General features: G+C 35.6%; 1 protein-coding gene across 1 annotated transcript in view; it reads right to left on the bottom strand.

The window, feature by feature from the left end:
- Nucleotides 1-25,992, bottom strand: part of ADGRA3 (adhesion G protein-coupled receptor A3) — a 53,320-nt gene that overhangs the window by 16,705 nt on the left and 10,623 nt on the right. The window contains exons 2-9 of the mRNA XM_084518855.1: nucleotides 22,241-22,312; nucleotides 14,494-14,565; nucleotides 13,064-13,135; nucleotides 12,063-12,134; nucleotides 10,668-10,828; nucleotides 9,074-9,287; nucleotides 8,045-8,209; nucleotides 1,302-1,503 (exon numbers count right to left, since the gene is read on the bottom strand). Of these exons, the coding sequence (XP_084374981.1) occupies nucleotides 1,302-1,503; nucleotides 8,045-8,209; nucleotides 9,074-9,287; nucleotides 10,668-10,828; nucleotides 12,063-12,134; nucleotides 13,064-13,135; nucleotides 14,494-14,565; nucleotides 22,241-22,312 (1,030 nt within the window). The remainder of the gene's footprint in view (nucleotides 1-1,301; nucleotides 1,504-8,044; nucleotides 8,210-9,073; nucleotides 9,288-10,667; nucleotides 10,829-12,062; nucleotides 12,135-13,063; nucleotides 13,136-14,493; nucleotides 14,566-22,240; nucleotides 22,313-25,992) is intronic.

Below are 25,992 nucleotides of genomic sequence, written 5' to 3' on the forward strand. Positions count from 1 at the left end.
GACAATAATGGGATCCCCGGCATCACCTCTCACCTATTAACCACTTATTGAGCACTCCCCCCCTTTAACCCTCAGCCACAGCATACACCTCCCGTGCTAGGAATGTAAGGGAGCGCTACACACAGTTATGTCGACCCAAGTTCAACCTGGGCCACAACAGGCAGTTTTCTCCCTTTCTCTCCCTCCCACTCATCGTACACAAGTGTTCACTGATCCCCAGGGAACCAGAGCAGAAAGGTAAATGCTAGTAAGTTGGTGCTGTTAAGTATACAGAGGGAGCGAGTCAGCAGCTACCAATCTACACAATATGCAGTTCAATGCTTTTACTTCAGGCTAGATTTAGTCCAAGCCTCTGGACATAAAGCACTCACCATACATGTAAGTCAAAGACATCCAGAGAACACATACTGGTTTAGATCTTAACTCCCGTATAGAGGGTGCGGTGCTTCTGATGCACAGTTTTCTCTAAAGGAATATGAGCTCACACAAGGAAATGTTGTGAATTGATGAAATGCGGTAATCCCTCCCTGAGGTCAGACAAGCACCACGGCCTGTGCTACCAATATCATCAACTCAAGAGGTATAGTTGTATTACAAATAACTAAATTTCTCAGACCTCCCTATTCCCCTCTGTTGCACAGGTGCTACTGATCTGACCCTAGGCACTGTGTTGATGTTCCCTAGTACCTATACACACAGGGTTTACATACACTGTTTTGCAGTGATGTACAGAAGCATGCTAGAGATAAGCCTCAAAAGTAGCTTGAGCAGAAAAATATTGTTTCAAAGCTACACTATTTTTTTTTTTTTTTTAGTAAATACAATCAGATTATAGAGGCCTAGGCAATAATTGCTACTTTTACTCGTAAACTCTCATTAACCACAAAAAACTATTACAGGCTTACTGCAACAGAGGCTGAGCAGCATTTGGCCACTCTATGATTATTATAATGAAAATAGCTGTTCTGTTACAAATTGAACCTGCCTTGTTTCCTTACAGAACATAGGCAGAATAGGGCATCCAGCTGACAAATATATTCAAGACATGTACCATTCAGCCTCTCTAAGCTTTACACAAGCACACTAAGGAATAGAATTTCCTCATGCTCTCAAACTTGGGGCATCCAAAATAGATCAAGCTCTTAACATAAACCTATGAGTTCTTGCATACTCAGAGTCATTCTTTTTTCATAATTCAACCAAGACCCACCAGTTTTACCTATGTAAAAGAAATGGAAAAGTAGGGTTCTGAGTTTTTGTTTTCATTAAAGAATTTGATTTCATAGATACAAACAAATTACCTGATTGAACATATAAAGAACTCGAGTCACATCGTTTGCATATTGGCACCTAGAATAGTCCTCCTCTGCCCAGTATCCTCCCCTGTCACATCTGCGCCAAGCTCTTCTCTCATCTTGTGAGTTGCCAGGATATATCCCACTGCCAGCAGAATAACGTGTACACAGCAGGTAGGCTGTGATGCCTGCCAATGTTCTAGGCCACCTGGGGAGTCAGAAGCAAAAACCAAAAAAAAAAAAAAAAGACAAATTTACATGACAAGTAAATAAAAGGATTAAGCACTACAACATGAAATAAAGAGACACTCAAAACTAAGCATCTCTAAACTATTTAAAGGGCCACCTTGGCTCGCCTTCAGTCCTTTCAAGCTGTTCATATTTGAGCACTATTAACAAAATGAGTACTAATGCCTGCAAGCTTTTCTTCATTCTTTCATAAGGTTGCAGGTGGAGTGAAAAAGGTGCTCATACAATTGCTAGGAACAGTTTACAGATTTTCTTCTAAAAGAAAACAAGCCTATTTCATGAAAAAAACTGTATTAAAGCTATATAAATAGTTGTTAAAAATACAGTAGCAAGCGCTGAAATTTTCTACTTGTCCTGTTCACATGCATCACTAACTTCATCAGTGACTTCATTCGTATTAACACTAAACTGCAGAAAACAACTTTCAAACTAATTCTGAAACAGTGGTAGTAGTACTACCACTGACTGATTTTGCAACCAAACATATACCAAATAGAAATTAACATGAGAGGGAAATGTTGATAATGTTAAATAGGAAAGGATTCCTTTAACTAAAGTGACAGAGAACTAAGATTAAGGAAACCTGAATATTCTCCATTTTCTCTTCTGTAATTTTACTGTATATCTATAGATTCATATACACAGGTAAAAATGAGTAAGAATAAACACAAAGTTAAATTGCAATACACATTCAAAACCTAAGAACTGTTTCAAAAGAGATATAAGAATATAAAGAAACAACAATTGGATTAAGCTGCAACACTGAGAAAGGCAAGGACAAGAAATGCCAGCCAGTCTGCCATGCTTCCTGCCCTCTCCCCAGTAAGATATGAATAAAATATTGCTTACATTCAGAACACTAATGCTTAAAATTGAAAGCAAAACCACATATACCTACAATACAAAAAGCCAAGTATCTCAAATCTCACAAGCTAACATATACGGTACAACTAAAACCAACAGCAAAAGAAAGCTTCATTCCATCACCCCGGGCTTTCTGTACCATAATCAAGTCAAGCCAAAGCAAGCTCTTTGAAGAGCCTGAAGAACCAACACACTTCTCAGTCTTAAGAATTTCTATTATCTTTACACACAGCAGTTGTATCCAAAAACTGGAAAAAAGTTATTTTTTCTTCATATCTCTGGACTGTATGTCAGTAAACGGCCAATTAATCACTGCTATTATCTAAATTAACAGATTTGCGGAACAAATTACCTAAATTTGAAAAAAATACAAATTTCTGCATTTGAAGGAGACTGGAGTAAATACCTTAAAAATCGTTCCATTTCAGGGAAGTAAAATGTAAATAATATTAACAAAACATAGAAGTTGAGTTCTAGTATCAGAGTACTCTGTGATAAACAACAATTCCAGGGAATGGTTTATGATCAAATTGTCTTACATGATGCAATACATTAACCATCTCCAGTATCCTGAAAGTCCTCTCTATCTCAAATTCCTGTGAACTTCTAGTCAACTCCAAGCACCTTCAGCAGCGGAAGAAAAGCATTGCAGGCATTTTGGCAGAGATTACTTCGGTTTGGTCAAAACAAGCAACTAACAAAATGATAGCTTAAAATGACAGAATCCTTAAAATGCATGAGTCACGGCATCACCACAAAAAATCAAAAGTCAGTAAGGAATCTAATGGAAAAGATTAGACAATATAATTACAATAAACCAAAAAAGGAAATACAGGCTTAAATTTTTGTGCATTTCTAACAGCTTGGCATTACAAATCAATTTGCCATACTGCAGTGACATAATTGAGATAAGATACGGAGACTTCATATGACCATCGCCATAATATCTGAGTACTAGATGAGAAGAAAGGTGATTATTTGGGTCTTGTAGTATAGCCTCATTCAGCCTAGTACACATGCCTCAAGGGCCACTTCAAGAAATTAACAAAAGGGTCATTATTCAACCTATATCAGGAAGGAAAACTTATACCAGAATTAATGGCAATAGAGGATGTTAAAAAGAAGATGAAAAAAAAGCAGAGATTTAAAATGCCAGCAATTATGTACTGGTATTTTACACAATGTAAACAATTTCAAAAAGTAGGTATAGATTCTGTAATTATTTATCGTATCTCCTGTAGAGAGGGAAAGCCAGCAGAAAGGACAAAACCTTTCTTATGAAAATCACAGCAGCCTCTGTTAAGTGCTGCAATCCCAGTTGCAAACTTAGAGCAACATTATGTGCATCCTTGTAAGCTAACAGAATTAATGGTGTTGGATCATGTCTGGACAACTGATCGTGGACAGAGCAAGTTACAGATCTGCTGGGAAGTGAGTAAGGGAGTACAATATATACTATACATGATAAAGATTTCCAAATCACTAAAATTCCTGCATGGGCAAATCAAAACAGCCCAATCTGTGTGGATTTGGGGAAAAACAACTAAAAAGTTGAGTTATTTCTAAGCTCCTACTTCTTATGGATACAAAAAGCCTTCAGAGGATGAAGTAAACAGAAAACAAGCAGCTAAAAGACAACTGAAGAATCAGTTAACAGATACTGGACGACATGCAGGCCCACGAACACTTTGGGGAATACATCCAAAACACAGCTTCCAGAAAGCAAAGATTCGGGTTTCCAGAAATACCGATATCAAAATTTCAAAATGCTATTTCCTTGACAAAAACAATTTTATTTTTTTTTTTTTTAAGATTAGGTTTCTACATCAATGCCAGCACTTTTAAAGGTATATCTATGTCTCTTTACACACAATTTTCTAGAAGTTGTATTTTTCCAAAGGCTTTTAAGTTGAAGTGTGGCTGCCTCAGTTTTGACTGAATACGCTGCATTACAGACTGAGCGCCGCGTGGTGTTATACTAACTTGAACTCTGCGGTCCTACCAGATGTTGTATGACATGACCTCCAAGAAGATCAGGAAAATATTTTAATCGAAAAATGGCATGTTCAATTCCTTTGCTCACTACTCAGAACATTAGGGGAAAAAAAAAAGAAAAAAGTGAAACAGCAGGATTCAACTAAAAAGCTTTTTTTTTTTTTTTTTTCCAGCAACAGTTTTAATTATTACATTTAAATATCACATTTCTAAGCAATATATAGCTATATAATATAGAAGCTATATATAGCTTCTGGAACTTCCGCAGCTGTTAAATGGGAAGAATGAGTTTCAGTGTAACACTAATTCCTTAATTCAACAAAGATTATTAGATGATCACAAGATGGTTTGTCTCTTTTCTCTTTGTACATCTCTATACTCCCCTTATTTTTTTATGCATCTCTTTCCTTTTTGTCACCATTCCTTTATTCCTACTGCATTTACTTTTCATTCATCTCCCTACAGAGCATTTTACCGTCTTTTACCACAATCTTCTCAAAAGAAGACTGGCAACATCAGAAAGTCATATAGCCACTACTACTTTTCTAGCAAATTTAATCATTTACAGAAACAATTTGCTAATAAAGCTCATACATTATGTATCTAATGATTTAGAAAGCTTTCCACTTAAACGGCCTACTGTTTATGTCCAGTTTAAACTCCCAAGCTTCCTGCCATAACTTCCCATATGCAAAACCAATAGAAATAAACACAGTCACTAAAAGCACCTTCTGGGGAACTCAAGTCCCTTGCCCTTTTCCCTCTCCTGGTCCCAGTACTCCATGTGCAGGTGTAAGTTTCTCTGTAGCCCAGCAGTGAATCAGATAGGGGAACTGACTCCAGCTGTAGCTACGCTTCCCTAGTTCCCCATTTTTCCTTAGTGAATGTTAATCTTAACTGTTCTCAGCCATAAACTGTTTCCCTCCCCAGTACGTGCATGAGATGAGGTACTCTGCTCTTCCCTGAAGCAGGGTTCAAAAGGTGAACAGCGATATGAAATTCTCATCATGGAACAAAGGCTGTGTAACTTTGGCTGCATTCTTCATTTCTTGGGAGCCTACGCTTGAATGTCTTCCACACTTTAACCGATGCTAGCAGAAGTGAACATTTGGACTGTATTAACTCTTACTTCATCACTGTTTATAATTATGTGCTCAAAATCTATCATATATACATGAGTAGACAGCTGTGGGGAAAAATAGGATTCATTTATATTTATACACTGTAATTTAAATTTCAGAAAGAAAAAGCCAGACCATGAGGTTATAGAAGCATTCTTTCTTTCATGCTTATTTTTAATGCTGTTTTGAAAACATTTCTTTGAACAATAACTTTTAGTAACAATGGGTTTTGATACCGTAATTTCATTAGCTTGCAAGTAGTCGAATATTTTTTATTATTATATCTAATAATTTTCTAAATTCAACATAACAATTACATTTTTAAGATTAATTTAACCTTGTAACAGTTTTCAAAAGGATAATTCTTACATTTATGACAGAATTCTATCAACTACCAGCAGAAAGTTATGCCAAACAACACTTGAAGGATTTACCGAAGCAGAAGCAATACGTTATATTTTAACATACAAATTATATTTTCTATTCATTCATGGATTGTAATGTATTCTGGGATGTCTGCTAAGACTTAAAAGAATACTTATATTAAAAAACACAACAAAAACGATTCCCATGATGGAGACAGCTTTTACCTAATCCTTATGAACTCATGCTAAACCATCATTACTGCACCAACTAAAGACAAACATTCTCCGTCACGACACTTCACTCTCCTATCTTTGAAAGGATAAAAATCTAGCTGCCAATTCTGAAGCAGCTTCTCAGCTAAAATGACTAGCCAGTTCCAACTAAAAAACTATAAAATCAAATTCACCTAGGATCATTTACAGCCATCTGCTCAGAACCATTTTCTCACTAGTCAAAGCCATATTTCCATATGGTCTCAAAGGTGAAAAATTACTCTTTATTATTACTCTACCTAAACTACAAATGGAAGACTGTTATAGTGAACTCAGACACAGTGAAGCTTTTGATAAGCTGAACATTCCCTGAAATCTTATTTCTTTCCCTTATTTCTTTCCACTGAATTCCAGAGGGGGTAAATCCTATTACACTCAACAGTCATTGAACTGCACAGGTTAATTTAATGGAAAACACTTTGAAAAAAGCCTTTACCATCTGTTTTCACCTCTAATGGCAAATCAAAGAAGAACAATTCACACTTGCATCATAAAAAAAGCGTAAGTGATTTAAATAGATGTGTATGTTCTTTGATGAATACAGCATGCATCTGTTTGACTTTCTTCACCTTTTATCTTGAGCAGGAAGTTCTCATTTGCTAATGTAGCGCTCATCCCTGCAGTAGGAACCACTACAGTGTAAAAGGAAGATATTCACACTGTTTCCTACATAAATAATTCATTATAACGTGAAAGTGAAACTCTTCAGTAATTCCAAATTGCCTCTGTGCAGCAAGTTGATCTTAATGTTTCTTCCCCACTAACAGTTCCCTAGTACCCAGATGGCCACTACCTTTCTCCTCAAAAACGTCCAGCTGATGAACAAGAAGATGAACTCAACACAAATGTTCTCAGCTGGGGCTTTACCTGAATTTTTGCTAGAACTGGAGAAGGCCTTTTGTACTTGAAAGCATGTCTTCTCTCCCCCCATAAACTACGTCTCAGCAACATGCTTTAACTTGCTTTTAATTTCTTAAAATGTTAATGGCCTTAGATTATTTCTACATAAAGACAACTTTAAAGAGCCCTAATGTACACAGGGAAAGGAAGAAAGTTTATTAATGTAAACAGATCAACATAGCCAAGCAGCATAAAGGAACATAAATGAAAAGCAGTTATCACAACGTTAAGAAACCCTACAACCTGTAGTGAAAATATATGCTATGACATACACTAATTCTCAGCAGGAGCTACTGTAGGGAGGTACAACAGAGAGTATTATAAAGGGAATTACCTTACATACAGAGAATCTATACAGAAGCTATCTGTTACAGCTGGCACCTCCAGGAGTAACGTGTTGTTAGAGTGACCAGCAGCAGAAAGATCAGAAAAGGGAAAACAGGTGAAGAGGTAAGAACAAAAAGACAACATAATCTGCAATATCCAACACAATGGAATATCAGAACTAGCACTACAATCCCAACAATCATAAAAAGGAAGCAACATTCTGAATATTCACTTGAATATTCAGGGAAAAAAAAACACAAGACTGTTTCTTATACAGTTATTTTGTCGTATGAAAGCAGGAAAAGTTTTTAAAAACCAGAATGACAACCTGGTGGAAAACCCAATCCATCAGTATGCATTCTAACTCTAACTTACAGCTCATTTTAAAAGTTTTAATCTATTCTAATAATTTAAATTGTATATATCATGATATCATAGTTTAATTTCCATTTATTACAAAGATGTGAGTTTACAAGCTCAAAAGTTTAGTATTCCAGTTGTGTGCATTTCTTTCAACACATGCTAACCGTGAACAGCTAAAAATTTATCACTTACAAATGAACATCCATTTAATTTAGGTGCCTTTAAAGCAATAATGTTTGAGTTAAAAACAGAAGTAAACAGACTTTTTCTGAGAAAAAGTGATGTTACCAACCTGAAATCTCCTTTATTGTTCACAACCCTCTCTGGAGGGCAGTATTGCGCAGAGCTTTCTAATACCACAATGTCTACTGTCCTCGTATTATTCCCACGTCTGGTTTGTACGTGGCAACCCCAGTTTCCTGTGGAGCCAGCCTGAATGTTTGAGATTGTCAGTGCACTGGGAAGACAAAATAAACAAACAAAAACCCCAGTCTTGCAACAAGATTCCCGTAAGTTTTATCAAAAGGATTAAGCAAGTACAGAAAGACAGTGGAAGAAACAACCAGTTACACAGAACTGTGAGTAATCTTGTAAGATCACAGCTATAAGTGCACTGTGATTAACAAAGAAATGTTTTCTATTCTTCTAGCTCTCAATTACGACAAGGCAGTGAAGAAAGAAAATGACCATTAGAAAAAGTTCCTTGACTTTTGAAAGAAGAGATGAGAAGACTGAATTCCATTAATTATTACCACTGTTCTTAAAACAAATTTTTAATAGTTGTTGCAGAAATGCCAAACTAAAATAATATTCCAAATGCATAATTTGTGATAAAGTTAACACCCTTATTTACTAATATGATTACTTAATATATAATCACTTTGTAGACAGTGAAAAATCAAAAATCTGTTGTAGGTGGAATAAATGATACAGATCTGATGGAGAACTTCCGTATTACCAGTTGTGGTGTAGTCCAAAGGAAGAGGGAACAATTCATGAGTTCACTTAAAAACCCCATTCTTGCAGTCTTAGGATGGTAAAATTACAAGTGTATCGTACCACGAAGCTGTCTTATGTGAAATGCAACGTTAAATCCATGTGTGTGTGTGTGTGCGCGTGCGTGTGTACACGTGTCAGCTACGCGATCTCTAGAGCTCCCTCCTAAGTAGTTAGAAATATCATACATGATATCTTAAATTACCTGATTTAACTGTTACTATGTCCCTGCAAGGATGTTTCTCTACGTACCCAGCAAGAAACTGCTGGGGGGCTGAGGGGTAGAAGGGAGGTAGGGGAATACACTTTCTCCATAGTGATTTACCTTGCAATCAGTGAGCAGTTATGAATCATGTTTTTTTCAACAAAAATACCCTGGGATTCATCAGTTTCCACTATCTTTCCGTCTTGGTACCACAAGACTTGCATGTCTTGATCAATATACGAAGCCATACATTGGAAGGGTAGACTATCTCCTTCAAAAACAACCTGGCGGTGAGATGGAGTCATATAGAAAGATGGTAACTCAAGAGGAGGCTCTAGAAATTCAAGAAATAAAAGCATAATTAACACCAGAAATGTTTTATAAGCATTCTTCAGAAAACGAGACAAATTCATTATCAATAATAATAATAATTCATTAACAATCAATAATAATAATTCATCAATATCAATTATTGATTCAATCGCACTGGAAGCTACAATTTGCAAAATTTATATGCAAAGAGCCACATCTGATGCATCAGAAATTCAAACTATATCCTTTTTCAAAAAAAAAAAGTATTCCTTTAATGTAGTACATTCCTGAAGTCATTTGCTATCCTACATCCACGTGAATGAATATAAATCTGAAAGAAGAATATCCCTATGCATTTTATTTCTTTAAAATTTTTCAACATTAATATTTGAAAATCATATATATAATACTATGCTTATGAAGTTGATATTCCTCTTCTCATCTGTTTGTCCTCTTCTCAGGATATCCTCTTCCACTGGCAGAGCACAATTGATGCTTATGCCAGATCTACCCATGCGCTTCTCTAGCAGAAGTCTAACAAAGAAAAGCAAGCCACTTCTATAAACATCTCAGTTATTCTGAAACACTATTGGCAAGCAGACTGTAATTTATAGGTAATACAATGTTTTTTTCCTCCTTTCCTAAAGCCATAGGACATACCCTGAAAGGTTACTTGAGGCAGATCTACTGTTAGGCACAGAAGACTGCCAAGCATTTCCTGAACCCGTCAAAAAAATAATCTGAGTAGTTCAGTGTGCACTCTGGTCCTTCTCTAATAAGAGAAAGCTTTAAGAACAACCCAGTGTAGTGGTATTCCCCCTTCTTCTTAAATAAAGCTACTTTCTCACAAGTTTTTCTTGTATGCATCTTAATCACATAACCGATCAGAAAATTATTACACTGACTCTCCCTACCCCAATTTTATTTATTTGCATTGGAAACTAAACAACAACAAAATTAAAAATATATATAAAATACCAGAAAATAAAATCAGTGATAAGATGAAGACCTTTTAACTTCAGACTTTGGCTTGGAAATATTTGTGTATATGAGAAGGCAGATAACTAGACTGGGGAAAAAATAATAACAGTTTCTGATTCCTCTTGTGAAGTTTAGGTAAAAATCACTTAAAACAAGTATTAGAAGGAAAAGGAGTTTATCTCCAGGCATCGCCACTCATCCTTAATTTCTACATACTAATATCTGTAATCAAAAACTTATTTCCAAAAAGCAAATAACACTGGACAAGGAATAAAACCAAGTCTTTAAAAACAAATCACTATTACCACATTCCATACAAGTGCTTTATTTCAAGGAAATAAAACTAAAAAAGCCTGTTCACTAATATTTTCTAATGCATTTGCTACTGTGTTAATAAGTGTCAGTTGTCAGAAGTGCTTACCGCAGGTCAGAAGCTCCTGCTTAACACCCGTCACCGTCTGTGACTGCAGTGATTTGGGATATGCACATTTAGTTTCACGTACAGTTATATTTCTTTCTTTTAGCCACTGATGCATCCAGAGTATGTTACAATCACAAAGAAGATAATCAGTCTGAAATTCTCTGCAACGCAAAATGAGTATTCACAATGATGAAATGAGACACTCAGAGGCCTGAAAGCTTTACAGAACAGCTGTAGATGCCTCTCGCAGGCGCAGACACGCTGTCAACAGATGACCAAACCCCACAACACAGCCGCCTGGCCTACTACCACATATTGGAAGGTACTCTGCAAGCTCTGGTGTCATGTCAAAAGTAAACAATCCTCAAGAAATGTAATCCTCTCAGTAAATACAGATAACATCTAATACTTGCGTATGAAATAATTTCTAGTAATTTTTAAATAATGTGCCTGAATATGCATCACCACGACTTAAGAGCACGCTTCATCGACAAAAGGTTTATTTAGCAATCAAATGCTTTAACATTAAAATCAACAAAAATATAAAAAGCATCCTCATTTATTTCGATTACGAGAGCCACCACTCACACAATTTTAACGATAGTTTTATTCTGCTTTATATGCAAATCACATAAGGCTTTCCATTGATTCATAAAAATCTCCGTAGAGCTTAATGCTTTCTACTAAAACAATATACCAAATCCCCCATAGGTGTCTGTTGTACTCAAAGTAAAAAACAATTAGTCTCTTTAGAAATAGTTAAAATGGATCAAAACGGATCATTGTGCCTAGACTGTTTTATCCTCTATTAAAAACAATTTATTTCTATTTTTGCAAATGTCTTGAGGATAGCACATCATAGGCTGAACACTTCAAACACTAAACCAACACTCTTGTGAAACTCCGTTTGGTCTTTTTTCATAGGCATTTCTCCAGATATACGTTTTAAATAAATGTATGATCCTATTTAATATGAAGTATTTATGTATGAATCATACATACGGAGTAAAACTTCAGAAGTCCAGAAGCTGCTATAGTGTTATTCTCTCAGACCTTTGTAACACATTGAACATTTTGAAGGTTTTTCTATAAACACAGAGTATCGTGTATTTATATTGTATGTTAGTATGCACATTTCCTATACACTTAATTCAAGCTTTAAAAAGTACTATTATGATATTTAAAAGTAAAATAGAAACTGAAGTATTAGCAAGTGAAAGCACTCACATTAATGTAAAAATCTCAACCAAAATCTGGAAAACTGTGGAAGTTTTGGATTCAACTATTTTTGTTTCACACAAAAGGCCATTCCAAGAAAACACTGAGGCATGTTTTAATAATGTAATTGTTTTTTAAAACACAAATGATCATTTTAAAATTAGATGCAATACTTACAGAGACTTTAGTGAACCAAGGTGATCAAATGTTCCCTGTGTAAGTGTAGAAAACAGATTTCCAGAAAGATTTCTGAGAAATAAAAGTAAAATGATTTCAATTCATGCTCGAGAGATTAATGTGAAACTTACTTACAAAGAAGATCCCTCTTCAACACAGCATTATTTTTTAAAACCTATAAGTAACTATTATGGCACGCTGCCATAGTTCATAAGACTAAGAATTGTATCAAGTTTGAAAGCATAGCAAAAATCCCCAGATAAACTGTTCCCCGATACTTCTTAGCTGAGGAATTTTTAAGATTGGGTACAAGGTTTGGTAGCATATACTTTATTAAAAACAATTAGCATGTATTCAGTATACACTTCCAGAATTTTTAAAATAACTTCATTGTTTTAACTGAATTGACATCACTACCATGCTGTAAAAAAAAAAAAAAAAAAAAAAAAATTATATAGTAAAAATTCAATGATACTTCAAAAACATCCCTTTTTTTTCTCCCCCAAAGACAGCGAAAGTTTGTAAGAAACAAATAGCTAAGACAAAGAAACATTCTGTAATCTTAGATGTTATTTTATTAAAATAAATGAAGAATATTTACAAAATATGCAAAAAAGGCAGCAAAACACAACCATACTGATACTAAGGTAAGAAAGCAGGGTTGTGTAAGCCTGACATACATTTCTACAGAAAATATTCTGTACAATCTGCTACTCTTTTTCCCCCCAGTATAAGGAACTGGAAAAGTAAAAAAACAGTTCCTTTACTTTTCCAGTAAAGGAACTGGAAAACAATTGCAAAGCAGGCAGAGTACATACTAGTATCCACTAGTTGTCCCCTGCCCTGCCCTTTTCTTTTTATCTTAAGCTTGCTACTGACCACAAACAGGGCATGTCTTTCATGCACACACTTAAAACAAACTAGTCCCTTTAAAACACAGAATGTTAACTTACATGAGAAAAATACTTAAGTGAAATAATACACAACAAAATTATACTTACAGTCTAATAAGATTTACGAGTCCTCTAAATATGTCTGCATTCAGGCAGCCTATTCTGTTATTAGTTAGGTCTCTATCAATAGGAAAAAAAAAGCAAAAATCAGAATAAACTATTTCATTTCAAAATGACATACAAGTCTGCAAACTGAAGTAATTAAACTAAGATTCATGAGTAATGGAATGTACCATATATACATTTAGTCTTTTTCAGCAAAAATCAAAATGTATTGTTATATTGTGTGCATTGGTATGCACACACACTCCTTACCCCATTTCTATCTCAATAATGGTTTGCCTATATACAGTAAAATAAGCCTAACCTTTAACATAAGTCCCCTCAGAACAGGCTTGGCTTATATCACTACGAAGCATATTTTTGCATTTGTGTGGTATATTCATGAGCTACTTCACTGATTTTTTTTTTAGCCTGCCAAAGGAATCTACACCAGTTTATTTACTGTATACAGGTATGAATATTTCAATATTTATATTAATACATAAACATTACATAATTTACGAGGTAAATCTTAATAAGGAATAAAAATTAAGCTTGCAAGTTCCAGAATTGGCCCTTCAGCTTTATTTTTGAGGTTCTTGAAAGTGCAATTGGCAACAAAATCTCCTTTTCACTGAGCCAGATCACCTGAACAGTAACAAACATACATAAACACAATGAAAATTTAAGAGCACAGTTGCACGCTGAGCAAAGGCCTGTGAAAAATAGAATTACTAGGACTTCCATGACTTAAAAGCCGTCCCAGATATTTTGAAATAACAGAGTTAAAAAAAAAAAAAACTGTCACACCAATATCCTGTTTTTCAAGTTTCATCTAAGACAGAATTTTTACAGCCAAGGTATAGATCCCTGAAAAATGCGTTAATGGAAATGTTGGCACAGCCTTCAGTAAAGCGGCATTAACAGCATAGTAACTTCAGCGTAATATTAATAGCAAGGGACTTTGTGTTCCACTATGACCCAAAAAAAAAAAAAAAAATCACAGGGAGTTTAACATTTAATAAAGCAACACTTGATGGCATCAAAGCTCTGAGTGAACAACCCAGTGTTGTCTCAAGTCACTGAAATACTAAAAGAAAGGAATAATACAAGAGAGACTGCCAGTAAGATCAAGTGAGACTGCCAAGCCACGGGCAGTAGATGTTCTTCAGTCTGAAGACTGAAGCAGCAGCTCTTTTAGACTGAAAGCAGACTGTTTTATATTTACATATAGACGTAAATGTGCGTATTAGACAGCAAAACTATATAGTTACACACACATAATCTTCAGAGATCCCTACCAACCCCTACAACTCTGTGACTGTGATATATATCCGCCTTCTAACAGACAAACAAAAAAAGATAGAATAATTTTGTGTGTTTGTTTTTATTTTTATTTCACCCCCATAAACTGGGGGGGAAGACCAGCTACTTACAGTCTTTTCAGAGATGAAAGTCCCAGAAAAGCTCCTGGATCTATAGTACTAATAAGGTTGTTTTTAAGGTCCCTGTATAGAAAAATTAAAACATTAATCAAAAACTACCCATTAAATATAGAACTAAATGCATGAAGATACACCTAGCTTGTCTTAGCCACTTTGCAAACTACCCCAAAATCCCATACAACACATTTGTAATATTTCACGTCTTTTGCAATTTGCAAACCTGTATTTTAATTAGAAAGAGGAATACAAACAGCATATATGTTGCTTTAAATATTCTATTGATTCTTAGCACATGAAAAGGTACAGTCAAAGACATTTTATCATACTGTCCAAATAAGTTATACCTGCTCAAGATGTATTACATTTGCTCATTATATAGTACAATACATTCTAGTTCAGTATTATTTTCTTCAGCCTACCTGCATTTTAATGCTTTAGTATTGCCCAACATCTACCAAAGCAACCAAAGCAGCAAAACAAGATCGTAAAAATATACCAGACCACTGAAAGTTACCACTTTGGCTAAAAATCCCACTTAAAGACGGCGAAAAGACTCAGAGCACGAATTTTTAAATCTTTCATTTCTAGAACAGGAGACTGTAGGGAATTAAAGTGTCTATGTCATTAAACAGCTTTATTAACTGTACAAGTGATGTCCTTGTACAATAGTTTCAATTCCTGAATTAAGATATCCTGCAGATATGGCTTAGTTTGAAAGATCACAAGTAGCGTCTGCCAGTAGCTACAGAGTTTTGAACAAACTTTATCACTGCTAAAAATATTTTTATCTTCTTGCTCATCTAATATTTGTACTGTATTATTACTGAAATTTCTCAGGCATTTATTGTGACATGGAAAAGTTTTCACTCATTTGGTAATGCAGGAAAGATTCACATTTGAAAACAAAATTAGTAATTCCAATTAAAACTAATGTTTTAGTTAGCTGGGGTAGGAAAAAAAAAGCTCTTAGAACATTAAAAGTTCTGCCAAAAAAAAAGAACAGTACAAGAGGATTACATCTACCATCACACAGATATGCATGAATGAAAATACAAGTTCATCCCGAGATTTCACAATAGCATTTCCTGCAGCCAGATTAGTCAGACACGGTACAACAGACAATGCCAGGGCACATGGATCAGGCCTCACTGCCATACCTAATAAATGTTTTAAATAGTTGAAATACTTCAAATCTACCTTGCAGTATCACCAGTTAGTTTTAAATCAAACGATGTGTGTATATTGTGTATATTCTGCTCTCTTATTTCAACTTTATTTTCCTGCCCTGTGTGGAGCAGGGACTGCCAGCAGCATCCAAGGCAGTATTAGGAATCTGAAAATCTGATGTTTCTAAGCCTCTTTCAGAAGGCTGATAAATCCAGTCCCGATACTGTGACAAATCTGAGAATATGAAATATTAGTCATCACTTATTTACCATCAGTCTTTGGACAATGAAGAAAAATGATAGTATCTTTTCATATTTAAAGCTTTAATTTGAAATCATACAACTCCCACTTGGGGAGAAAAAACCTTGGCAGCATGCCTTGGAAATCCACTAGTTTAGATTATCTTTAATTTCATTACTTTAATTCAAATTGTACTCTCTGATACATCTCTTACTTAAATTCCACACTTCAGTGGAAAAACAAACAAACCAACCCACAACAATGTAGCTTCAGAATTATAAGAGTTTTATTACTTCCAAAATCTGTTTCAGATTAGTTTTATAAAAAGTGACCAGTCTGATTTATACAAAGTATTTTTTTTCCTCCTCTTAATAGGTCTTAAAACAAGTTCCAGAGGGATAATTAAACCAGAATTAACATTTTTTTTTAGAAAAGAAATGCCAACAATTGTCATGTTTTCATAGAACTCATTCAATTGATGCTCCATATTTTTTAAATAAGATAGCAAAGCATTAATCAACAACTATATTAAAATATTTTAAAGCAAACAAAAAAAACAACATCCCAAATACCCAAAGCGATAGCTTTTTCTCAACCTGCAACAACAACAGTTGGGGAGTCTGCATTTTGGGATTTTTCCCACTCCCAGAGGCAATCATTTGGAAGACTAGTTATGTGTTCAGCTCTCAAAAAGCATTAACAGATGAAAACTGTGAAACGTAAGAGACATTTAAAGAGCACAAATTAACACAGTACTGACATGTCTGGCAGCTCTCCTAAAATAGGATGAGATGTTGATGCCCAGGTGGTGCAGCTGCCAGGACTCCGGGATCTGGGACAGCTTCAAGAAGTGGCAGCTGTGGCCAAACTGACAGACTGGTCACATCCTCATCAAAGGGGTAGGGTGGGGAAGATGATCTCATTAGAAAGTTGTGTTTGGCTTTTAAGGGTTTTGTTTTATTCTTACCGCTTTTAATATCTGCCAACAGAACTACTGATTTTTAGCAAATGGAATGTAATCATCTTATTCACTGATTTTAATTATTTTTTCTTTGGCAAAGCTTAACCAACAGGATATAGTGATAGGTATTAATTTGTTCAAATAAAAGTTCATTTAAAAACACAGAAATCCACTAGAAGGGTTTCAGTTAGGGTAGTATTACAACTTCAAGCTCTATCTCATTGGCACATCTTTTATTTTACAGTAACTACATCTTCCATCTAGTAATTAGAAATACTGCTGAAAAACAACAAAAACCACAAGCCAGGCAGATGAGCAATCTTGCACTGAGAAGCTATATTAAAAAAAAAATATTTTTTCTTAAATCTACAGAACACCGCAGATGAGGATGCTCGTGTATTTGTCAGGAGAGGTGACTAACTGGGATTAGGATCATAGGAAAACTTTAGTTTGCAGGGATCGCTAGAGGTCATACAGTCTGGCTAAAAGCACAACTGAGTCAGATGAACTGCTCCACTATGATATCCAGTCAAGTCCTGAAAACCTGAAAGGATGGAGATTTTACTGTCTTATCATGCAACCTCTTCCAGTGTTTAATCATTCTCATTAAAAAGGATTTTCTTATGTTCAATCGGTCTTTTTTTCCCCACAAATCCACGATTAAGCAGGCAAATACCAACTTCTCAACAAGCAAAAATGTTGATGCCTAACAATCAACCCTAATGTTACTTGGCTAATATAACAAAAATAGAAATGAAAAAATATACTTGGATTTAACTGTGGTTTGCCATTAAAAAAAAATCCTTCTATTTCATTAAAATTTAGAATTGTATTTCATTAGCCAATTGTCAAAAAAACATGTGCATAAGTATCTAAAAATTACTTGTGCATAAATACACCCTATTTGCAAACCTTTTCTGTCTCAGGACACAAAGATTGTTTAAGCAGTTACTTAAGCATCCTGCAGGCACAAATGATGCATATATGTACCTACTGGCATGTATACATCTAGCTCTCCACTACTATTGAGTAATCTTTTTTTTTAATAGAGCTTGAAAATTAATGTAAGAGAGATTAGCTTACAGGGACCCCACCCCTACTATATAAAATGCCTTTTCAAAAAGAAAATGGGGAGAAAGGACAAAGTATGAAGTTATAAAAATAGGTTAATCATTACATAAAGCCAACCTCTCCCTCCCACAGTTTTATAGGGTATACACAAAAGCTAGAGCCCAGACCAGATGCCCTATTTTTCCCTTTCCTTCAATTTCTGTGCCATTTCCCACAGTTCAGAACATTCCAAACTATTCAATTCTGGAGCACTGGCTTTTCAGAGACTAAAGGAACATTTTCTCTCGTACCACTAATCTTTCAAAAATTCTCTCTGAAGCACTGCAAGGATAGGGCAAACAAATACCATTTTGTTAGCCTAACTCCCAGTCTTCTCCTAGAACAAAAAGAAATGTGGCTCCCAAAACTGAAAACAGACCTAATGTCTGAGCAGAAAACAAGTTTCTGAATATCCATAAAACCACTTCTCTGCTCAGTGTCATTCAAACAAGAAACACACATCGATCACTTTTAAGAAGACTTCAAAATATAATAAAAATCAGTTCCACTACTAGAAGAACACAAGTCCCTCTTTGTATATGCTCTGCAGCACTATCACAACAGGAACTAAAATCAGAAAATGCTACTGTCCAAAAAGCTCCCAACAAACATTCCATCCTTCAGTTAAATAAAGCTCTTATTTTGGTAATCTCTCTCTACATAACTTCAAAAAAAATGTTCTGTAGCCTTCTCACGCTTACTCAAAAATCATTTTGGAAAAAGTAAGAGGATTTATTTCAGTGTCTTATAGTAATATTAAGTTATTCAATGAAATTGTATCTTTTCCACCCTGGAAGACAACAGTCTTAATAAAATGACAATTCTCTCATTGGAAAGTGAGAAGAAATTATTTAAAATTCTTAATTTGAGATGACAGTTAACTGAGGGAAGGTCAAAGTAGTACTTACATCAACCAGTAACGTGTTCACGCATATGACAATGGGCACAGCCCAACACAAACAAGAAAATTAAAACAAACATATCTGGAAGCGTTCTCAGCACTGGATTACATTAGCAAATACTGGCATAGTTGTAATTACATTCTCCTTTCAAAACAGGACAAACTTTACTACCAAAAGTGAATATTTCCTCCTGTTTCTACTCTTTCTAGGTCACTGAATAGAATTTTCCTCATCTGAACTTCTATAAGTTTTTATATTAAGAGGAAGAGTCCAGTGGGAAAAACTGAAATCCACGATTTCTTAGGACAGAACAAGAGCCCTGAGAACAGCTTCACAGTTTGAATAGAGAAGCACTGTTAGAGAATTGGGAGGGTGTTTCTGTTATGTCTGAAAGAAGCAGACATTTGAGCACTCCACTTTCTGCCAGAAGGGCTGAAGGCCACAGACAAACACCACTCTAAGTGTACTCCCTCTTCGGCAAAGAAGCAGCACATAGGCAGTCAAACTTTGTGGCCTCCTTACTTTCCCTGTCACACATGCACACACATCAGAACTCTGTTACTACTAAGGTAACATCTAACGAGAATTTTTGGAGGATGCAGTACACAGATATTCATAATTCCAACACAAATCAAAATATTCTCTTTCACAAGAGCAGCCATTAATCTTTTTTAGTCATTCTCCATTACATTTCTCACATTTTAGAAAGCTTTCAATATCAATGTAATGGCAAGAATGTTATTATGTAGTATTATACTAAATTATCTTTTAATTTCCTTGAAAGAACACAGAAAACAGACTGTCAGACTGTTTCATCTTGTGAGTTGGCAAAAGCTAATATAAAAACTGAAGTTTTTAAAGGAGAACAATTGTATATCTTGTTTTCATCACAAGGAAGGTATCATGGCCAAGTATACAACCCCTATAACAATAGCATTAAAATATCACATATACAAAAGGAAATCCAATATAACGGTGAACTATAGCCAATAGATGTTTCCAAATGGATGATCAATAGGGGGTAAGTCTTTCTTATTTCAAACATTTCAGGTAGAAAAAAATAAATTATTTTAAACTTGCAGTGAATCTTTTATTTTGCATATTCGAGAGGCACATTGAGACCTGCGTGAGAAATGCTCTCCATTATTTTCTCAAATTATCATTCCTAAATCCAGGTTAGCACGTAAGGGGTTACAGAATAAATTCAAACAAATGTATAAATCTTGTTTCTTCAAACTGTTTGCAATAATTTTAGAAGCAGAGCTTACGAGTAAACAAGTATTGTCTAGTTCACAGAAGACAGAATTAAGAACTACGGTTACATAATGATGCCTTGATACCCTTCCAGAATACGGCAGTGGCTAAACTTCCAAGTTGAGAAATTCAAAATACAGGTGTTATTTCAAATTGTTCAAACACCAACTGCAGTACAATACACTCGTTTGGACTGCTAAAAATAATGATGAAAAGCTCACAGGAGACTCATGGTTCCTCTGGGCAAGGGTACCTTGTCAGGTTCAGTTTCCCCAGGATGAGTCTGCTATATAGTCTCAAGAGAATGACTATTAATTTAAGTTTGAAAAATTGTTTCAGTTATACAATTACTCTCTGTCCTAAAGTTAGATGCATGTCTTAGCAATATTTAAAGCAGAAAAGTTTATTTTTTGTTATTAAATACTTTTTTTTCCCCCTCATCAGGTCTTTCACACACACAAGAAAGAGTGGTCATTAAGGACTAGTGTGTCATGCCAGTTATCCCTTCCTTTACGATGAAGACACCTTACCCTCAATAATCATTTGTTGGTGTATTAATTCCTACACTAGTACGCACAGTGTGTTATCTCATTCAAATTACATCACCATACCATCTAAATACTGCCTATTCCAGATCACTTTAAACGTTCAAAACATGATGGATTACGTATTGCTTTCTTTTCCTTTTCTTGAAAAGAGATATAAAAATAACCTAAAAATCCTTACAAACAAAAGGCATTAAATGGAAGAAAGCTGGGTTATTATATTAAATGAAATTAAGATTTGGATTCATAGAGCAAATGTAAACGATCACCTCAAACTAATTAGAGTTTCAAGTATTTCCTGTCTGAAAATTGTAATGAGTTTCAACAACCAACAACTGTCAGCAGATGCTTTTATTACCTAGAGCAATGATGCCAAAATAATGTGTAAAGATCCAGAATGCCGTCCCTGCTGATAACCTTGCTTCTTTGGCACAAAGGCTTATTTCTACAGTAGAGCTCATCTGTCAGTGCAGGAGACAGATCTTTCTCCTAGGTTGTGGGGGATGAACAGTGGTAGCATTTGAATTTATTTAGGCCAGGTGACTGGGATTGCAGCCTTCAAGCTTCAGAGGATGAATAAAATTCTTTTAATCCCCTGAAGCCAGAAGTCCTTTGGAACTCTTCCTAGATGTTGCAAGATTATTATGAAACTGGCTACCTTCCCAGTCAAATGGCCTAGAAAAATCCCTATCTCTAAAGTTTCTGCTTGCTCCCAGGTAGATCAACCTGCCAATCCTGACCTTCTACCAGCCGGAAAAAAAGCTGACTGTAACAGAAGCTATAATGCTTCTTATCCCATAGGCAATACATCATCTGAAAGGGAAAGTGAAAACAGGAAGCGAAAGGTGTCAAAGAGGTTACTCCCATCAGGCTCGCTCCCATTTTTCCCCATATATTTGGTATATACAGGGACTGTAAAGTAACATGCAAAACTGTTAACATGTATGTCAGTAACAAACCTACAGTGCATACAGCCTCTTTTAGAGGCTGTCATATACTTATTTCCCCTAGACAAATACTTTGAAGTTGTTTGATAGAGGGCTTGACACTTCATAAGAAAAGAAATTAAACAGCTTTCTCTACAACCTAAGTTTTCATATTATAAGGCCAACAAGAAAGCAAGTCCAGTCCATCATAGTGTTCCAGTGAACTTCCCACTGGAAATGCCCTAATCTCACCCAAATCGGGTTATGAGCTACAGCTTTCCTGTAAAATGTCACATTTCATTACCGCCCTTTAAAAAGTAGGAAAGTTTTTGTTTGCTGGAGTTCTGATGGGGGGGGAGGGAGGGAAGGAGTTGGTTGTTTTGCTGACTTTGCATTTTCTTCACTTGCACCTAGTTTGAGAGTTACAGCTTTTACTAAGCACCCTTTAGGCTGTTACATAAAATTCATTTTCATAAAGAAAATACTCAACTATGTTAACTCTGCAATCACAAAGTTGTATCAAAATACAATGGGAACATATCTTGTTACAGCAGTATTAATGAAATAAACAGTATACAATTAATTTTTTATTTTTATTTTTTAAGTGAAATCGAATTTTGAAGAAGTACTTACAATCTTTCAAGAAGGTTTAATCCAGAAAAGGAACCATTCTTCAACTCTGTTATTTTATTGTTACTCAGAATCCTGTAAACAAGAACAGAACAATATATTACATATTTAATAGCAACATTATTTGCTACAGCTTACACTTCTGGTGCTAAGACTTCTAAACAACCTTTCTACTTAGCAGTCTTTACACCGAAGTACAATACCTAGCTATTATCTAAAATGCATATAACAGCACTGCCCAAATATCACATAGGAAAAAGGAAGTGTTTTATTTTTATGTTAAGCGCTCTAAGTAACATGCAAGCTTATGTCATAATGTATGAAAGAAAAAACACCATACAAATCACTGTAACACCAAAAACACCATTATGGATCACCATAATGAAATGCTGTAACTGGTGTAATAGAAAGTGCAGTATTAAAAAAACAACAAGCTTACACACTCAGCATGATGTTCTGTTGCACCCATTTTGGTTTTCCAGATGACACAGGACTTGTTCATTTCCTTTTTTTGTACCTAATCTCCCAGCAGTCCCTCACATACTCAGCTTTCTACCTAATGTAATTCTTTTAAAACACCTTTAAAAGAAGTCAGCAAGCATTCTGCCTATCCATTACTTCTTCCCTTGAAGAACCAGATCACTGCATGTTTTCTCTTCCATACAAATAACTGGATCAAAGGCTATTGAACTCCTGTTCAATAGGAGGTTCAGGGAGACCTTATCACTCTACAACTACTTCAAAGGAGGCTGCAGCGGGGGTCAGAGTCTGTCTCTTCTCCTAAGCAACAAACAGTAGGAGACGAGGAAATGGCCTTAAGTTGCACCAGGCTAGGTTCAGGCTGGACATTAGGAAAAATTTCTTCATTTAAATGGTTGTGAAGCATTGGAACAGGCTGCCCAGGGAAGCGGTAAAGTCACCATCCCTGGAGGTATTCAAAAGACATGTAGATGTGGTGCTTAGAGACATTGTTTAGCGGTAAGCACTGCTAGGTTAATGTTTGGACTGGATGATCTTGGAGGTCTTTGCCAACCTGACTGTATGATTCTATTAAGCTCCATCTAGTCAAGTGTCCTGTCTCCAGTAGCCATCTGCAGATGCAACTTATCCTTAAGCTAAGAAACTCCTTGAAGGCTTCCTTACTTAGAAGGTCCTGCTTTCTATATCCAAGTCACTAAATTTTCCTGTTTTCTTTTTGAAACCATTTATGAATGTTGGCATCCACAACACTCCCGAGCAGAAAGTTTCACAGCGCACAACTGTTGCATAAAGAACCCCTCATCTCATTTGTTTGGATCACAGCTCCTACCACCTTCAGCTGGTGCTCCCTGCTTTTTATATTGAAACTCCCCGTCTACCCTCTCTTTACCACCCACAATTTTGTAGAATCTTAGATTGTCTCTTGCCAGGTGGAAGACTCATTTTCACTAATTACTTTTCACACAAAAGGTAAATTTTTGCCTTCTTAACTTTTTCTGAGCTCTCTCCAGCTTCATTAAACTCAAAAAATTTTGAGACTAAAGTACCAAAACAGAAGCGGTATTCAACACATGGACAAGTCACAGATTCAGACGGTGATATAAGGATGCTGTTTTATTGTTTCCTATGGTTTTCTTAACAATTCATAACATCTGATCTGCCTTCACTACTTGTACTGAAAACTGAAGTTTTCTGGTCAGCTCAGTGTCCATCATCTCACTTATGAAGACAGAATTGTTGTCATTGTTGTTCCCAGCACAATTCTCACTTCTCTAATGTGCTGCTTCTGCCATTTTGTTGCCCAGTTAGTAGTTTCATAGACTTCTTCTGAAATTCTTCGATTTACCCTCATTCTCAAATTGTCACAACCCAAAACCCTCATTTACAGGTCATTAACAAATACACCATACATCACAGGTCTGTAAGATCCCACTCCATTGAGAGGACTGATCATTGACTTACAGCAGATACAAGTTTTCCAAAGTGTACATCTCTCACTTTTTCCAACAAACATTACTTCTACTGTTCAGTGCAAACATCAGACTTGGAAGCACGTAGTTCCACAAAACTCCTGGTGCACTTCTAAAATCAGCAGTGTATTTGCCACCCTCCAGCCTTCAGAAATCAAGTTCATTCTGAGCAAGACTTCAGACATTCATCATTTGACTTTTTCATCCCCAAGTTCTTCTAAAAAGCTCTCCAGTGAAAACCAGCTCATCCTGTAAATTTATTCACTGTCAGCTTGTTCCATAACTTCTGCTACAGTCACTTCAATTTCTGTCAGATCCTCTATCAAATGTGTCTCGCAGATCCAGCATGTCCATGCCCTTCTTCACTTACACCAATTATATCTTCAGACTGGATCACACTACTTCAGCATTAACGACTGCCACTAGGAGATTTTTTTTTCCAGTCTGCTACATCTTTCAGATATCCTTTATAGTAGCAGTAAAAACAAACACACACACCTTTCCTCCAATGCATAAAATTTATTATCCAATGACAAGCATTAGTACTTCAAAGCTCATCATGAATAAGACAAAACTAAAATACAGAAATACCGTCTATGAAAACAGCACCTTTTTGACACAGCCATATATTACATTAAGCAGTTTTCTTCTCTGGGTTTCTCAACGATTGCCTCAAGCGTCTATGGTTTAGACAAACAGTGAAGGCAATTTTCATCTCAAAGCTTTGGCTTTGAGTCAATCTCTCTCGATCACACACATGCAGAGAATTGAGACAGCTGAACAATTTTTGTGAAAATCTTTCCATTCCCAATCTGACAGGCAGAAGGTTTGAAAACTCTTGAAGTTAATATTGAATCATTCAACCAAGGTAACAGTTCTGATGCTAAAAGGAGATCCCGTTCTTTTTCCTGCTCTTCCACCCATACCACGTATTTCAGCAGCTCATCCAAAGCCAATCCCGGTGCCCACTGCTCCATAAGCAATGTTAAACTGCACAAACACCCCAGGGAACTTTCAAGGTGTCATGTCAATTACATGAACAATTACATGTTAATTGCAGAACTGTGATCAACATAGTGCTCTACACAGTCAGCCAGTCCTGTGTGGAAACTGATCAGAGGAACAGTGGAAAGGTGAAAGGATAAGAAAAATATTTACTTTTACAAGTATACCAAAAATATGCTGGTATGTTTGTCTATGTCTGTAATATCCACTAGAGTGTCAGCTAAGAAAGTCTGCTCTTGCAAAAATACAGTTCCAGAAAAAGGAAAATTATCCTTGGCTGCATCTATGATAATCTAGTTGACCAAACAAATGAAACCACAGAGAGTTTTTTAAAGACAGACAAACAAATCAAGGAAACAAGGGTAATCTTTTCAGAGATCAACAGGTATTTCAAGGAAGATCCAACGCAGAACAGAAAAACAGAGCACACATTTGAAAGGCTGAAATTTGGCGAGGCAGAATGCAGACATTTTAATAGTAAAATGAATTTATTTTTTTAAATCTATCTTCAACAGAGAATGCCGGCAAAACTATTAATACTTAACTGAAGTGTTAAAAGCACATACCCTAAAACCTTTGAAACTACTTTTACTTCTATTAAAAGAGAGTAGGGGTTCAACCTAGACAGTACAGGACTCATTTTTACAAACCTCAAACCATCTAGCTAAATCTACAGGAAGTACATCTTTATTTCAACATTTTTCCTGATTCCAGGAAAATGCAGAAAAAAACGGAATAAAAATAAATGAATGAAGGAGCTTATAAAAAACTAATTATTACTTAATGCAAACTGAGCATAAG

This window comes from Aythya ferina (assembly GCF_964211825.1).
Source record: "Aythya ferina genome assembly, chromosome: 4".
Classification (NCBI taxonomy): domain Eukaryota; kingdom Metazoa; phylum Chordata; class Aves; order Anseriformes; family Anatidae; genus Aythya; species Aythya ferina.